Source organism: Synchiropus splendidus, chromosome 17 (genome assembly GCF_027744825.2).
Source record: "Synchiropus splendidus isolate RoL2022-P1 chromosome 17, RoL_Sspl_1.0, whole genome shotgun sequence".
NCBI classification, from domain to species: domain Eukaryota; kingdom Metazoa; phylum Chordata; class Actinopteri; order Syngnathiformes; family Callionymidae; genus Synchiropus; species Synchiropus splendidus.
The window spans coordinates 4,629,069-4,647,336 of record NC_071350.1 but is presented as its reverse complement, the minus strand read 5'-3'; the positions used below and the strand labels follow the sequence as shown (position 1 = coordinate 4,647,336).

Sequence of the window (18,268 nt, the reverse complement as noted above, 5' to 3'; positions counted from 1 at the left end):
CACAGCTGATCTTGTTACTAGTAATTTTTCAGTCTTCAGTTGAGCTGCCTTTTATGTCTTAACTCTATATATTTATTATTTTCAATGTTTGTATTTCTTGTTTTTACACTCTGTACAGCACTTGGTGACGATCTTGTGTTGTTGTTTTTCAAGTGCTTCATAAATAAATAGTATGTTAGGCTAACTATTGAGAGGTTTGTGAAAAGAAAAAACATGTTGGCGCCCCAACAGTAAAAACTAAAATTAATTAGAACATTTTATGGCAATACATTCATTTACATTTGACTTAAGTTCTTTAGAGTTTATTTATGAAATAAATATATTTTATGATATTTAGACGTTGTGTTATTATCATTTATTATTAATTTTATTCAGAATTTCATTCATGACATGTAGTTTTTCCAATTCCAATTCCAAAGTTTGCAATAAGGGTATTTTTTTTTCTTTAGTAAATTTGATAAACATGACTTGAACCTGCTTCTGCTGCTGGTTGGACTTTTTGATGGCAAATCGCATGGTTTCATGTAATTTCACAAGGTTTTGGTTTGTTTACATGGATGGAAATCATTCATTATGATATTCAGAATAAGTCCTATTCCTTGAATGGGCCCCGGAACCGTTTGTTCTGGAAAAGGTTGGGCCCCGAGATGAAAAAGGTTAAGAACCCCTGGATTAGATCTAGCATGTGGACAAAAAAATCCTCTCACAGTGTGGCAGCCACAGTCCGACTATGCTCATTTAAGTCAAATGAGAATTGTCAAAGGGGCACTTCTAAAATTAATAACTGAATTAATAAATCCAATGATTTCACAATAACTGTATTTTAAAAAAAGTTAAATCAGAGCTGATGCAGAAAAAAGGTTTCACGTTCTGTCATGTTTTATTAATATGTTCTGCACATAAGCTATTTACAAAGAGGTTCAAATTGTGGTATATTTTAGGAATCGCAAAAACATTTCCGCATACTTTTCTCCGTCAATATTCCTCAACAACTCCTTGGTTTTAATGATCACAGCAATGCATTACACTTATTATAACGCAGCTGGGCAAACTGCTGTGTAATTATACACGTAAACATTGTTGTTATTATCACCACCGATGATTATAGAGATTTACAAAATATTTTTCTATTTACAAAAACTATATGAATAATACACATCAATGTTCACTGATCACTGAAAATATAATCGTGTGTTGGTCATGGGAAAGATGTGAGTAAACAATGAAACCGGTGACATACAGACCAATGTAAGAAACCACAGAGCACAAGAATCCACACATTAATTAAACATGTGGTTACTTATTACAGTGTCATCGTTGTCGTAGGCTTGTTCATAAGAATGGAATTTCTTCTTTTTTCCAAACGTGGAAAAGGAGTTATAGACGTCCAGATCGCCTCTGGAAGGGAACTTGAGAGTGCTGTAGCCAGAGGTGGTGCCGGGGATGAAGACGTTGTGCTGGTAGTCTGCTGGATCCGACTGAGGTTGAGGATACTTCGGAGTCCAGGACTGGTTTGGATCTGCTCCTTCTTGAATGGACGTCTTGCAGTCTGTATTACATGAAAATGATGCATTATTATTATTAATAATAACAACAATAATAATAATAATAATAATAATAATTAGCATGTTAAATAAAATAGCATGTTGCGTGTCGCAGGTCGACAGTATGCATAACTCCACATCAGTGATGGGGTATCAGGGAACAGTGTACTATCTTTCAGCACTCAGTAGGTGGCGCACCTGGTTTAAAAGTGGCATGAGGCTTCATTGTAACAGTAAAACAAAGCCAGTGGCCATTGAAAATGAGAACGCTATTTCATGAAATGTCACTGACCAAGGGTATCACACTCAACAACAGGAACAAAATACAGTCTACATTAGTGATGAGTTGAGGAGGTTTCATGAAACAGTGTCAATTTTCAAAGCTCAGTCGGAGCCACTCTCATTAAAAGTGATGTGAGGTTTCATGAAACAGTTGCTCTAAGCGAAACATTAAACAGAGTGTGCCCTTTAGTGACCTCTACCAATGAGGGAGGACACTGTCATGAAACCTCATCGGCCCATCACTTCTAGTTGACATCATTGCCCAAGCATAATTCAAATGTATTTGTTTTTCAGAAATGAACTGCGGTCATACTTTGGCTCTCAAAACATGAAGAGTTGAAAGAGCTTATTTCAGTGTGTGGCTGCAGTGCAACAGTGGATGATCGGCAGTCATTTCTCCAATGTGTTTTTACACTTGGATTTGTGACAGACCTGTGAAGTCTATTTTTGCCGAAAAAACACTTTTGATTAAAAGTTCTCTTTACCTAAAAACATACAGTGATCATAACTATTACAAGCAAGTATGTGATGGATTTCAAAGAATATACCCTTCATACAGTGGTACCTCGGTTTTCGAACGTCCCGGAACAAATCAGAGAAATTTTTTTTGCTTCGGATTTTGAACGAAAATCCAGAACTCAAACGCCCCCGAAAAAAGCCAGAAAAACATAACGTGCGCGGACCGATCAACTGACTCACGACGCGCTTTGTTATTGTGTATAACGCAGCTTCTGTATTCAGACCTGTCCCATTTACTGAGTGTTTTTTATTCGGCTGCTTGTCGGCTGGAGCTGGGACAGGGATGAGGCGAGTCTGGGACAGAGCGTGACTTGGTTTATGACTTTGTCACAGCCAAACTGCACAGAAGCGCACATTCAGAGCTGGACACGCACCGGGCACCTCTTCACTTCTGGAGAGACGTCACTCACTCGGCAACCCCTCCCACATGCAGCGGCCACACACATAGAGGAACAGCGCACCTGCAGCAGACACTCGACATTCACTCCTACAAAAGCCTATTTTAAGGCTTGGAACGCATCATTTCTTTTTCCATTCATTGTAATGGGAAAAATCGATTCAGATTTCAAAGAATTCACTTCTCGAACGCCCTTCTGGAACGGATTGTGGTCGGGAACCGAGGTTCTACTGTATTTTAATTCGTGAAATATTGATATTGTGTCTCTTTAAATAGTTCACATTCATATGAATAGTGACCATCACTAAATGCACTTTGATCATATACAAACTTAAGTGCAACACAAAACAAACCCCCACTTTTGGATCGATATATGGTCAAAATGAACTGGTTTAAAACAGAGACATTAAATCTGATCTGAAGGGCAACTCTGTGCCGATGGGTTTAAGAGATTTCGTGACACAGTGTCCTCATTTTCAGAGCTCACTAGGTGGCGCTCTTGCTCTTCGAAATGATGTGAGGTTTCACCGAGGTAGTTGTTTACAGCTAATGATTATACAGCAGAGAGTACGATATTTCATGGAACCTCATCAGTCCGTCACTAGTTTATTCTCACCCTTCATATGGCTTCCCCAGGTCCAGTACTGTGGAGCCACTGGTGTGTAATATCCATCAGGGACGTCGTACTTCTGCTGAGAGGACAACATACCATCCATCTGGGCGGAACTGTACCTGCAAATATGAAGGTTTAACTGCTTTGTCCTCACTCCTTCATGTTCCTTTAAAGAAAATATGGTGGCTACCTCTTGTATGCAGAGTTCCGCTGGTTCTTAGTCAAGGTCCAGTCCTTGCCAGAGTACGTGATCTGCATAGAAGAATCAAGATCAGTCAGAAGGTCAACAAACATTTCATTTTAATGAAAAAAATACTATGATAGACACTTAATATGTCATTGAAATTCACTGTCATTTAATAAAAATAGAAAAAGTATTTATCATGGGAATGAATGTAAACATTTGTGCTCCAAAATGGTGAGGAAAAAAAAACCCTCACATAGCAAGTGGGGCTACATGATCAGTTCCAAAGGTTGCACGCTGATCCCTGTCACCATCTCATTCACCCAGTCTTTCATTTTCAGCGGATTAAGTGTCGTGCTGGGTTTAATTAAATCGTGAGCCGGGAAAGATAAAATGTTCAAGAAATTAGGCTACTTATGATGTGAAGTTTCAGAAAAAAAAAAAAAAAAAATGACTGCATGACTTCTTCCAAGAAGTGGTTGCTGGGAAAGAATGAATGCACAGAAGTGCAATCACTTTAATATATCTCCAGAAGCATTTGTCATGCCAAATTACTGCGCCGTGAAAGATATATGCTACCGAGTTATCATCGCAATTTCCAGCCAGGCTGACGAAATGGAATGACTATAATGAATATAATTATGCTTTTGTTCCCAGGCAAGAAATGCGAGAAAGCTGATAACCTGAACCTTCTCTCCCGGGTCTCAGTGATGTCTGAGCATCAGTGAGTCAATGTTCTTCTTAGTGTACATTTTTGACTTCAGAGCCCTGGAAGTGACATGCTTGGGTTTATTTTTTTGGATATGACATGCATGACTTTATTATTTTTTTTTTATCCTGAGATAACAGTTATCTGGAGATAATTTTTATCTTGGAATTTAAAAAAAATAAAGTCATGCATGTCTCTTCCAGGGACGCGTAATGCGTGTAGCATAGCCACATATGGTATTATTTGGAGTAGAAGGCACTTGATCAGAGTGTTAGAAACGCACTGACCTGCAGACAGTGACTGACAACGTTGATGAACAGAAGCCATGGGAGACACCGTGGTTACAAGAAGATATATACAAAATGCTTTGCAGAGAGGTAGTTACGCATGCGCTGACATTCACGATTGTATCTTGAGATAGAGATTATCTCGAGAGAACTGTTATCTCGAGATACGCATTATGAGGAGATAAAAAATATCTCGAGATAATAAATAAAATAAAGTCATGCATGCCACATCTAAAAAATAAATAAATAAACACATGCATGTCACTTTCAGGACTCCGTATTAAACAAATACATGCAAGAAAAAAAAAAAAGACGCAAACAATTGAACAAAAATCTGTGTTTCCCAAAATCATCACACCGTCATTACAATTCAGTGCTACAAAAACCTCCAACTGAATCCGGAACCATCTAATAGTCATGATAATACCTTTCTTTTCACAATGTTTCTCTATTTCTCAATATGCGACGTTGATATGTCTGACTGGGATCTCACTTTCTATTCAGGGAGGACATGAATGCAAGCACAGATATTCCACCTTGAACATGCTCAGCTCAGAAAATCCAACAGTACTATCACTGCACTATAATGTGAGATGCTCAGTATGAGTCTGAACTGCATAGATATAAATCATATAAATCCCTGAGGTGTGCAGGAGATGGCAAACCGTCGCACACCTCTCACATCAGCCTCCAGATGACTTGTGCTGGACTGTTTATCTCACTGACTAACAGCCTCACGCAGCTGGATTATGGGCCCAGACTGTCTGGATGTTGCTATTAGCCGAATTGCTCACATAAAGGTTTTAACTGTCGTAACCATTTATTATGTTATTTCTCTGATTGGAAACTCGATCACGCTTGTCCACTTAAATTTAACAACAATTATTTTGTGTACTGACTTTGGCAAACACACCCTCGCCATCATCGTCGCAACACATCCAAGGCTGTGTCGCTCCATCTCTGAATGGAGCTGACACTGACTTATGTCAACACTCTTTAACTGACAGTGAGGAATTAAATTGCCTCATGCAACTCATATTAAATATGAAATCATCCCATGATGGATGAGCTGGACTTGACTGACCCATGACCCCCTCAGGCAGTGGGGTCAGATCTACCTGTAGTCGATGGTACTCTTTGGAATGGGGGCTCCAGAGGGCACTGAGTCAAGTCTATAAACGCGATCCTTCTCAGCCAGCTAACACCCAACAGGCTTGACAGTGTGCAGCATAGCCCGCAAGTCTTCAAAGAAATTGGAGTGCACACATACTCCAGAGGAGACGATAATTGCTCAGGAGATCCGGCAGGCTGAGAGCCTCATATGATCCACCAGGAGTTCAGTTCATTTGGCCGAATAAAGCTTCCTTACCCTGGTGCTCCAATTAACCAACGAAACTAAACGCTAGTGAAGGGGAGGTGAGGTATATGAATCAGTATTGCAGGGTTGATGAAACAGTCTCCTGATCTTCAGAGATGGTCTTCGAGGTTTCATTGAATTAGTTGTTCAAGTCCAATCATTTTAAAGCAACCAGTGCCATCTACTGGCCTCTGAAAGTCAGGACACTGTATCACGAAACCTCATCTACCAACCACTACTAAATGCCCTAAGAGTTGCCACCTTTTTAATATTCTGATGTTCAGTCTTAAAGAAGGAATCGTGCTTAAACATGTTTGCTAGTCTACTTTACAGAGAAGCTTTTAGCTAGAAGTGTATCTGGGTGAGGAGCCTAAAGTTCTGATCAAAAGTGCCTGTGTAGTGGCGTAATCATAGTGCTATCATACTGGTTTCCATTAAAAAAGAGCGTCTCCCCCCGGTGATTTCTTTGAATTGGATTAGAATTCGCAGATTGTCTTTGTCATATTTGTTTTTGGACAAAATCTGTGTGGCTATCCACATCCAATGAGTCACGACACTTGCATTTGAGTTGTCAACTCGGCATGGAAGAGCACTGTTATTGGTGGGATGTATGACGCCTTTTGCATAATACGCCCCTAAAAAGGGAGGAAATACAGTTACAGCAGGGTTCAAAAGTCAGAATTTGGCAGGAGCCAAATATAAGATAACCCAAGAGGGCTAGTCATCAAAACAAAATTGGGGGACCCTGTCTCAAAACTAAGCTTCTACACAAATTCAAAAATAATAATTAAAAATAATAGTAATTGTGCTATTAATGTATCCCACACTCTGCACTTAAGTTCACTCACGCAACTCTAGAGTTCAAAATAGACTTCAATAAGAAACATCTAAATCTCTTTGGGAAAAGAAAAGACTAGATCAATCCTTCAGATCAGATGAGATGTCTTGGTCTGAGATGTCTGATGTGGGGTGGAACTAAATATTCATTCATTCACATAAAATGAGATCATGTTTTTAATGTAAAGTGAATAAAGGAAGTAATGTTTTGACTATATTGAAATGTGGGTGCTTTGGATCCATTTGGTCTTCGTGTCTGCTCACCAGATCTTGACCTTGACACAGGGGGTTTTCCTCTCGCTTTGAAACAGTTGCATGCATTTAAGTACCGCCACTTGACATCAACACTTAATGGTTAAACTCCCACCCTCATAAAGTTCTCTACTAAATACTCTAACAAGTACTTTTCATTGTGAAAGTGGGTTTCATAACTTCTTTAGTTTCACAGATGAAGCTGGTTGGTTGCATTTACCTCTTTGGGAGAGGGCACTCTGTTGTTGGCCAGGTCGTTCCGGTCCAGTGCGCTCCATCCAGAGGTCAAATAGTCGGTGCTCTTGGTATTGTTTTGCTGCGCTGACATCATTGGACTGCAGGGTTTGAGGAACATGAAGTCACTTTTGGAGGATTCCGGTTCCAGACACATTTTATAGCAGTACGCCTGCGTCAGCGCGCTGCTGCTGCTGCTGCTGTTTGAGTCTGCGCATCCAGCCACCTCCGTCGACACCCGCACGTTGAAGTTGGACTTGTACGTCGTGGTGTGTGCTTCCGAGCGGGAACAGCAGCCGCACCAGTCGCTGATAGAGGGGAAGTCTGAGTCTCGACAGGAAGATCTGTCCTTCAGGCTCCTCACGGCCACCAGGACAATGATGGCCACGAGAAACGTGAAGGAAATGGCGCCCAGGGACACGATTAAGTACACGCTGAAGTTGGAGCTGTGATGTGGGCTTCGTGACAGGTCACCCAAATCGGGCTGCGATTCTGGCAGGCTGTCAACCACTGACAGAATGATGGAAACTGTGGCCGAGAGGGCTGGTTGACCATTGTCCTTCACCAGAATGACCAATCTATGCCTAGTGGGGTCTGTGTCCGTTAACTGGCGGAGAGTTCTGATCTCACCCGTGTACAGAGCCACGCTGAACAGACTGGAGTCTGTGGCTTGAAGCAGCTGATAGAGAAGACGCGAGTTCTGGCCGGTGTCTGCATCCATGGCGTTGATTTTGGTGATGAGATAGCCGGCGTCGACAGATTTTGGCACGGCTTCCACCGCTGGCGTCCCATTCCGTGGCACCGGGGACACAATCACGGGGGCGTTATCATTCTGATCCAAAATAAAAATATTCACAGACGCGTTTCTCTTGAGCGGAGGAAACCCCGCGTCCTGCGCTTGAACTGTGATCTGAAAGTTTTTCAGTTGTTCATGGTCAAACGAGCGCAGCGCGTATATGTTGCCGTTGTCTGAGTTGACAGACACATATGTGGACACAGGCATCCCTTGTATGTCCCCATCCAGGATGGTGTAAGAAAGATAGGCATTTTGACCTGAATCTGGGTCCAGGGCGCTCACCGAGCAGATGGATGCCCCTGGCGCGTTATTCTCAGTCAGATACACCGAGTAGGACGGTTGCTTGAACTGTGGCGTGTTATCATTCACATCAGACACTTGAACCAGAATGGTTTTTCTTGTTAACAAAGGCGGGGAGCCCATGTCACGGGCAGTTAAGGTGATGTTGTACTCTGCCACGGCCTCCCTGTCCAGATAACCGCTGGTGACCAACGTATAATAGTTCTTAAAGGAAGAGTGAAGCTGGAAGGGAACTTGACTGGGAATCTCACAGTCCACGTTCCCGTTTTCACCCGAGTCCTTGTCCGTGACGCTGATGACGGCTATCACCGTGCCGGGGGGCGCGTCTTCCTGAACCGGAGTGGACACGGAGGTCAGGATCACCTCCGGGACGTTGTCATTTTTATCCAAAACATTCACAAGCACTTTACAGTGAACGGCCACCGCTGACGGACCTTTGTCTTTAGCCTGGACGTATATCTCGTGCATCCTTGCCTTTTCGTAGTCAATCACGCCCTTGACTTTTATCTCCCCGGTGCGCGGATCCACGCTGAACAGCTGGCGCACTTTAATGGGAGCGTGTCCGCTGAATGAGTAAGTTATATCCGCGTTGGTTCCTTCATCCAAATCGGACGCGTTCAGCTTAATGACCACGGTACCTTTGGGTGCGTTTTCAGCCAGCCGGACTCTGTAGAAGGACTGGTCAAACACCGGCGCGTTATCGTTCGCATCCAAAACGGTGATATCAATTTGCGCAGTGCCGGATCTCTCCGGCGCGCCACCGTCCACTGCAGTCAAAACCATCTGATGCGCGCTCTGTTGCTCTCTGTCCAAAGGGGTCTGCAGAACCAGTTCGGCAAATTTACTCCCATCGCTGCGCGTCTGGATGTCCAAAAGGAAATGCTCATTTACGCTGAGTAAATACGTGCGCAACGAGTTAGAGCCGACATCCAAATCCTGCGCGCTCTCAAGTGGGAACCGCGATCCGGGCGCGGAAGACTCTGATATATCCAGGTTGAATTCCGTCCACGGGAAACTCGGAGAGTTGTCATTCACGTCCAGAATCTCCATCTCGACCCGGTAAAGCTCCAGGGGGTTCTCTATCACCACCTGCAAGTGGAAGGAACAGGACAAACTCTGCTCGCAGAGTTCTTCGCGGTCAATCCTTTCGTTGACAAACAGAACCCCGTTTTCCAGATTGACCTCCACGTATTGCTTCTTCACGCCTGAAACGATCCGAAATCTGCGTGCCGACAGCTTGTTGAGATCCAAGCCCAGGTCCTCGGCAATGTTGCCCACAAAAGCGCCGTGCTCCAGCTCCTCTGGAATAGAGTAGCGTATCTGACCCCATGTTGCGTCCAGGAGACAAATCAGCACCAGAAAACGGTACATTTGAAGGCATTTGTCTTTTTTCTCCAGGAAAAGTGTGTCCATTTGTGAGCCCAGCCAAGCCGCAACTCACAAAAGAAACTTGTGCGTCACTCAGATGATGTGACTGAGGCAGGGTCGGAGCAAAACACAGGCTAGAAAACTTGATAGTGAGTGGAACAGCCTGTCTGCCTGAGAGAAAAAGGGAAGAGAGAGGGAGATGTGCAGGGGCTTGCAGCCCATCTCAGATTAGTGTGCGTTTCTGTGGCTGTGTGTCAGTGTGTTTATTATTGGCCCCACTGTTCCAATTGGGAGGAAACGACATCTGCTAGGTTTAATCTTCCCTGCCGACTTGCCCAATGAAATTCATGTCACAGCCTCCAGCCTCTCACCGGAGGTCAAACCTTCATCGTTCACTTGCTCGTGAGCCTCATGGTTTGGAAACTCACTCTTATCTCAACATGACTGCAACGAAACCGTAATTAGAAATAAAGCAAAACAAAAAGAATAGGTTGTCTGACCGCAGGCAGAATGTTTCAAGACTTATATTAATAGGGGCTACACCAGGGGAAATGAAAAATAACTTGCTTTAAGTATGTAAACACACACTAGAGTGTTTTGGTTTGGCAGTCTTTAAATTTTGGATCTTTTTGTGTTAGGTTTTTATTGCAATTCATCCACTTTCAAAACTACTTAGCAGAGTATACTTCTCGCAAATTACTTGTTCAATGAAATAAATACATAAATACAAAAAAAGTTCAGTGGGGTAGAGGCTATTACTGATAGGTAGCTGAGGTTTCATGACACAATATTGAAGGTTTCATAAAGTTTCGTGAAACAGTGTCTGATTTTAGAGGCCAGCAGATGGTAATGGCTGCTGTAAAATGTTTAGACTTGTACAACTAATTCAAAGAAACCTCACATCATTTAAAAAAACCAAGAGCGCCATCTAGTGGCCTCTGAGAATGATGACACTGCTTCATCAACCCTACAATACTGTGTCATGATACCTCATCTATCTAATACTACTGGCAACTAATCCGTCTCCACAATGTCTTCAAGGCACTCTGGTTTCCTTCTCCAAGACATCTTCAAATGTACACTGTGATGTGACCACAAACCATGTGAACAATTTGACAAAAAATGGTTGTTTTTCCATTTCAATGTCTCTTCAGCGCACCAATGTGACCCAACCACATTCGGTCCGCTCACCTTTGCTTGCTCTTCCTTTCAAACCTCTGTTTGGCGACACTGTCCTGTTTGACACATTCCTTCATTCAAAGTCAAAGCTGATGTGTCATAAAGGCACAGTCCTCTCTTTTTGAGGTAATGTGCTCTATATTTGGTTCAACTATTTCATTGAAACTTTAAAACATTTTTAAACCAACAGCGCCACGTGCTGTGCTCTGAAATGTTTCATTTTTCTGTTTCATGAAGCTTTGCCTGCCCACATGCTCTCATTGTAACACAAGCATACAGTATATTGTAACCTCTAAGTAGCAGAGAGACTCACCTTGGCGCGTCACATCTGTGATGTTATTCATTCAGTCCTGACCCAGAACTGATCTCATTAATTTGATCTGAATATAAACACATTTGCCCTCTAGCTTAGCTTGCAGTGGTTTGAAAGAATAACTTCATTTATTCCTTTGCTGCTGCCATTCTCATGTCAGTCACAGGCTCTTTGTTTACTTACCAAGGAAACAAAGCAAACCAGTAGAGACTCATTTTGTTTCGTGATTCAATCCAACCAAATATTTTACAGATTAAAACACATCACAGAGCTTTCTTCTAGAGCTTGTGTCCTCTATTTGAATACGTTGATATCGGAGTGAAAATAGCTATTGCGGAGATGTTAAGTTGACTTCCTTTCTTCTTCTGTTCTCCAGCCGATCCTCAGAGGTGGCTGACTGCCAGTGTCCTCTGTGGACCTGGGGACTAAATGTGGATTTACACTGAATTAAGATCAATTCTCCAAAATGACTGTGACTGTAACAGACTTTCAACTAGACCAAAGTCAATATACTATTAAAGGATTTAACAAAAGTGAGCTACCCATGGGTTTTGTGTAAAATTGCCATTAAGAAAGCTTATTCCAAGACATCAGCACATTAGGCTTCATATACCGCGCTGAGGAGGGATTGAAATATAGTACTCATATCTGTTTACTGGCTCTGAAAAGCCCAGTTACCCTGGCAGTCACTGAAAACACAATCTGTCTGCGCCGATGAAACTGCAGCAGATGGTGAGGTTTTTCCACGGGCTCATGCTCTTTTTAATTAATGGAATGGAGATTAGAGGGTATTCTCCCTGGATCATTAGTGAACAGAGGAATTAAGACATTTTGTGAGAAATAATCCCAGGGCTATCCATGTGATGCACATGTGGTTTCCTCTCTGTGGTCATATTGACCTGCTTTTCACAGCCCAAGTGCACGGCATCACTTACGCGCTGCAGAAAGTAAGTAGCTGGGATGAGGGCACACAACCACCACATTTAGGGATCAAAAATACAAAAGAGATTATCTCTGCGTCGCACACACACACTCCCACAATCTCTTACGGCCTCTTCCTCTCACTCAAGGGCAGAAGCGGAGAATCAATCCCTTTGTCTTTCAACTGTATTTCAGCTTTAAAAGTGAGATTAAAACAGGTTAGCCTACATTCTTTAATCGGTTTCAGCGCTAAAATGTTAAAAGCCTCCCATCTGACATGCACTGAGAACGACTAATTATGTCTCAACAGGATTCGACGTCGAGGCGGACGGTGCATGTCCTCACGAAAACCCGACATGAAGCCAAACAAACTATCTCAGATGACTGACTGCACGGGTTCAGGAGTTAGAACCCACCAATTAGTCTTTGCTGCTTCATGTCGGTCGGTGTTTTTGCTCCCGTGCTGCTGCTGCGGCGGCGGGAAATAATGCTGCTATTACAGCAGCCATTATTAATACAGCCCATGTAATGGCCAAGAGTGCAAGTGTGCGCCGACAAATAAAGTGAGTGTATTAAACTTGGTCGGCAGAACAAAACACATTAGCGGAAAAAAAAAAAGACTTCAGCTTCAATTTGTGTGCGCCATCAGTAAACATGGGTTTTCATTAATAAATTACACCATCTAAAAATCCATTTGGATATTACCTCGATTGTGTTCATTATTTAACTCTGATGCCCGGAGATTATTTGTACTCTCTCCCTCTACAGTAGAAAATGAGCGTGAGGAAGAAAAAAAAAACAACAACGAATCAAAAAACATGTTGATTCAGAATCAGAATCAGCTCTATTGCCATCAGTCAGTCAGTGAGGATGCTCCCACCAACCACGAAAGTGCTTTAAAATAAAATAAAATAAAATAAAATAAAATAAAATAAAATAAAATAAAATAAAATAAAATAAAATAAAATAAAAAGGACTGGTCATGAATTGATCAGTCTGACGGCCGAGGGGAAGAAGCTGAAGCGCTGGTTCTGGTCTGGATGGACCGTTGCCTCCTGCCAGATGGAAGAGGAACAAATGTCCAGGCACATGTCCAGGATGAGAAAGGTAGGCTCTGATCCGACCTGCACGTCTCTGGGTCCTGGAGACATACAGGTCCTGAAGAGGTGGCAGGTTGCATCCGATCACCTTCTCAGCAGAACGCACGATGCGCTGCAGTCTGCTCTTGTCCCTGGAGGTGGCGCTGTTGTACCAGACAGTGATGGAGGAGGTGAGGATGGACTGGATGATGGCCGTGTAGAACTCCACCAGCAACTTCGTCGGCAGTTGTAGTTTTCGTAGCTGCCTCAAGAAGAACATTCTCTGCTGGGCCTTCCTGATGGTTGGCTCCCATTTGAGGTCCTCAGTGATGGTGGTTCCTAGGAAGCGGGATGAGTCCACAATGGAAATGAGTGAACCAGCCATCATGAGGGGGGGATGGAGGAACTGTGATTCTCCTGAAGTCCATGATCATCTCCACTGTCTTCTGGCAATTCGGCTCCAGGTTGTTGTGGCTGAACCAGGACACCAGCCGGTCCACCTCCCTCCTGTAAGCCGACTAAGCTCCATTGGTTTACCTTAACCAAACCTTGGTCTTTCTTTTACACGACGCGCTGCCCATGGCATCCTTATATGCCAGAAAGAGCAGATCATATGCTTCAATTGAAAGCTTACTATGTCAGCATGCAACGCTGAAGGCTGACTCCTGAGTCAACATAGGACACAGACGCCTCATGATGAAAGTCGATATTCGGCACCATGAGAGTGTGATTGTATTGATTCCACTGTGCCAAGTGGAAATCTCCAGTGGGATCTCTTTGTCATGCCAGTAACAATGGAAGTCATCTGGACTATCCAGGTTTAATTTTCTACTTGCAGGTTAAAACAGAGATCAAGTCTTATACCAAGACTCGTCAGGGCTGAGACGAGTGATGGGTAGAGTCTGTTTATCCTGGCTGTGAAAAGTACATTCAGCTGCATGTATTGTATAAAACATAGACAACCTCTAAAGTAATTTCACTTCACAATGGTTCTTAATGGGAAAAAAACCAAACAAACTGATAGAAAGGTGTGTGGGATCGTGCATAAGTAGGTCAAAGACAGAGTGTAGCGGAGGGATTGAACTTAATATTCAAAGGTCTGATTCTGATTACTTATTAAGGTGAAGGCTCTCTGTATTTACTCTGAGGAAAATGAGCAGTAATTGAAGAGATACATGACCTACACTCAGTTCATACTCTTGTCTAGACCTGAAGCACAGATGAGTAGTTTTTAAAACAGATGAAAGAGCAACAATTGAAAAGACTGAGTGAAAGCAAAAAAAAAAATGTTGTTTATTTATTTATTTTCATTCTTTTAAATCCATTTTTCAACCAAGCTTTTGATGGTGTCCTTGGACCGGGAAGGGGAGGTGGGGGGTGGGGGGGGTAAATGGGCGAAGCTCTATTGCAGCATAAATCCAATCTAATCCTGTCCTGTAATCAAATACAAAAGTGTTAATCCGGCTCTTAAGTGTGACTCTGCAGGAGGTAAGCAGCATAAGCATCGGCTCCAGCAAATACTTTAGAACAACAAGCAGCCTTGTCTGGGGACAATGCTGTGCACTGCAAAAACATATAAGTCCTGTCCATTAAGCGTGCCACAAATGTTACTTTGACAGCGACAGACGGAGATTAGACGATGACAAAGACAATGTATGCTTACGTCAGCTGCTCTTTTCTGGTGAGTGGGCCGTATCAGACAAGTCATATCTCAATTCCCATCTGCTGAGATCAAGACACTGAGACTGTGTCTCATTTGGCCACCTTAGAATGAGTTTATTCATCCATCATATGTGTTTTTTAATGCAAGATAACTACTAGAAAAATCACCTGCACCACAGCAAGTGGTATAGGACTGTCCAGTCTCTCAATTTGCTGCTTTGATGCTGTGTGAATATACAGTAAACAAACAGTGTAGCTTAGACACGAAGCCGTTCATATTTTAGTGACAGCAGCAGTTTAAAATGAACCATTCATTTACCCAGCTTCCTTTGTCCTCACCTGCGGTATCGATCTCAGCAGTGTTATGGTTGGCAGCAAATACGTCAAAGTAAAGTGTAGTGTAATTTGAAATGTCCCCAGGAGACGCCACACTGCGTGACACTGATCGCCGGCCCACAATAACCTCTAGCTTGATTTAGAATACATCCTGTGTTCAGGCACCTCACAGCAAATGACGCCAGTGTTTCTCTTAGTATCGATGAAGCTTCTGAAACATTGACCCGTTCGCTGAGCTGTGGCAGTTGGATGTGTCATGGCTGTGGCATCAACCCTCATGACCCACATATGCCATCAACAGAGGGAGGCTGTCAAAAACATATGGGAACATCATGGCATATTAGAGAACCTTATGGTAGTATTTTGCTGTCAATAGTGTTTCGCTCTTTCCAACTTGATTTAAGACATCACAGATCCCATTAGAAGCGGCACACACACCGACAGCAATGGCTGCAGACGAACACAATGGTTGACCATGAACCTTAAGTTCCTATGGAGAATTCTCATGTAGGACTGAGAAAAAAAAAAAAACATGCAGAACTAAAGCAGAATGAGATTCATGCATTTTTTAATACTCCATGGAACATCTTTTATTAGTTGTAAGTGACTTCCTGTGTGAAGATCAAATCCGAGTGTGATCAAAAATGTTTCAGGTGTGACGCCCACTTATGTGTGGTCACAGGGAGTGTGTTATATTTCATTTAATTGTTCAGCATGGAGTGATGCTCGAGAAGGACATCGAATTGTGCTGTGGGTTACCACATTGAAAAAACAGAATCCCTTGGGTTAAGATGTCAAAAAAAAGATTACTTTTCTCGCCATCGACAAATGTGCAAGCCTTGTGTAACTCTGTCCACATTTTGTTGCAGACGTTGTTCTGCTGACCGCATTAATACACCACTTTTTAACTGTCGGCATGGTCACAGTATTCAGACCTGCAAGCCTGCATGCACATGCACAGCAAGGACATGCTTTGACATCTATACCACCACTGAGAAATGAGAAAAAAAAGGTCACTGCGTATACCTGCATTTCCACCATCGTTGTGTCTTTCTTATGCACTATTAATGCATGTATTTAGGGACAAAATTTTCAGTGAGCTCAGTTGGATAACAGCTGGGAGTAGCTACACTGAGCTCCTAAAACAGCTGGTTCTGTTAACACTTTCACGCGGCTGACTTCTTTTTGAGTCTGTGTGCGTGCTTCACCTTTTGCTGTGAACTTCAACCTTAGATTGAGAAGAAATGAATGGAAATCTATGGGGAGAGCAAAGGTATTTTCTGGTCCTATATGAGATTTGTTGTGTAATTTAATGATTTATTTGCTTGTGAAAACACGGAAACGATTCACTGTGCAGGATGTCACAGTAGAATCCGACTGCTCTGGCACTAAGGTAGATCCTACTGTTACTACTATTACTAGTCCGGTTGACCTGATTCAAACCTTTTCTAGTAGATTCTAAAGGTACTAAACTATCAACGGTAAAGGACAGCAAACACGAGAGACATTGTTAAATACTTGGTCCTGGTCCACAAAGGGCTGCGTGGTGCAGGATAGTGTTCCAACTAAACAATCACACACAGTTGAACCAGTGAGGTTTCAGATGAAACAAGCATCACCAGACTGACAATGGTATAGACCTGGTTGCTGGGTCTCAGTCGACTGACTATCGAGTGAGAGCCAGCAACGAACATTGTGGTTTGCTACCACATATCACACAAATCTCTCCATTGACTCCGTTCATATTTTTTGTTAACCATGGGTACCATGAAGTGGAAGTAGTAGTAGAACTGCTGCTGATCACATGACTGGCAACCACGTCCAATAGTATTTAAATAACATTTTTTTGACATTCTTACATCCAAATGACCCAACAGAATGAGACAAAATAAAATTATATATATATATATATATATATATATATATATATATATATATATATATATATATATATATATATATATATATATATATATATAGAGAGAGAGAGAGAGAGAGAGAGAGAGAGACTATACTATATATTATATACATATATATATATATATATATATATATATATATGTATATATAGCATACAGTTTATATGATTAATATGTTTGAATGTTAACAAACGAACGGATGGACGGATAATACAGACCCTCCATTGCATGCGGAGGAAATAGTAACAACGATCAAGCAGACACGTGGCTTACTGGCTGCTTCCTCCAGACCTTTTTAAGAATCTAATTCGTCTCTCGTAGTCTGTCACGCTTAGTTATCTACCCCTCATTCGCTCTGCCAATATCCTCTCAGGAACAAACGGAAAATAAATTGCTGCGTAAAAATAAAGAACGCCAAGCAGTCTTTTAAGTTTATAGACACCGAAAGATGCGTAACTTTACTGGAAAACAAAGGGATTTTAATTGGCCTTTCAATGAATTGACTATTGATGTTGGATATGTAAATTTGCTGTTCAACCAGTCTCAAGAGAATTGCCTGTGAGGCCATAACTGCCAATTAAGCACCGGCACCTTTTGTTTCTGCCTCATATTAAAGGCCTGAAGGAATATTTGGGTTAAACTCTTCATTGTGCTGGTCTTAATGGTGTTATTCCACTGGAAGAACCACTCCCAACTAAAGGGGGTCAGTGTTTCAGTATGAAGCACATTAAGGTATTATGAAGAAGTGATCAAACTTCTGCCCCAGACTCGCTTTGTCTTCTTGAATTTATCAAGATTACTGCTGTCACGGTTCAAGTAGATTAATGTTGACTCGTGGCAGAACAAAAGATGCAAATGGTTATCAGTGATGATGAAGTGACACAGACCGTATCTGTGCCACATTATGGAAGCGGCTCTGAAGTCCACGTCTACTGTAGACACAGAGATTACAGAGCAAACCAGGTCACTGGCAGATACAGGGAGACTAAACAATTACCCCAGCAGCAAGCAGATGTCTCCGAGATACAACACAGCAGCAGCTTACAGCGGAGCAAAGACCGCTCTGCTCTGTCTCACATGCTTCCCCTGGAGGAGAGACTGTTAGACAGCCAATTTGAGAAGTGTCTCCTCACTTGCTATGATCATTACCGAGGACAGGAGAAGAGACGGCTCTGGGATG

At 42.4% G+C, this 18,268-nt stretch overlaps 1 protein-coding gene across 1 annotated transcript; it reads right to left on the bottom strand.

Moving 5' to 3' along the window:
- Positions 1-870: 870 nt before the first annotated feature.
- On the bottom strand, positions 871-9,878 carry LOC128747954 (protocadherin-10-like). Its single transcript, XM_053846230.1, has 4 exons — positions 7,202-9,878; positions 3,546-3,607; positions 3,359-3,474; positions 871-1,549 (listed from the first exon to the last, which is right to left on the bottom strand). Exons 1-4 carry the CDS (start codon positions 9,722-9,724, stop codon positions 1,281-1,283), a joined length of 2,970 nt encoding a protein of 989 aa, XP_053702205.1. The 5' UTR covers positions 9,725-9,878; the 3' UTR covers positions 871-1,280.
- Between the last annotated feature and the right edge of the window lie 8,390 nt (positions 9,879-18,268).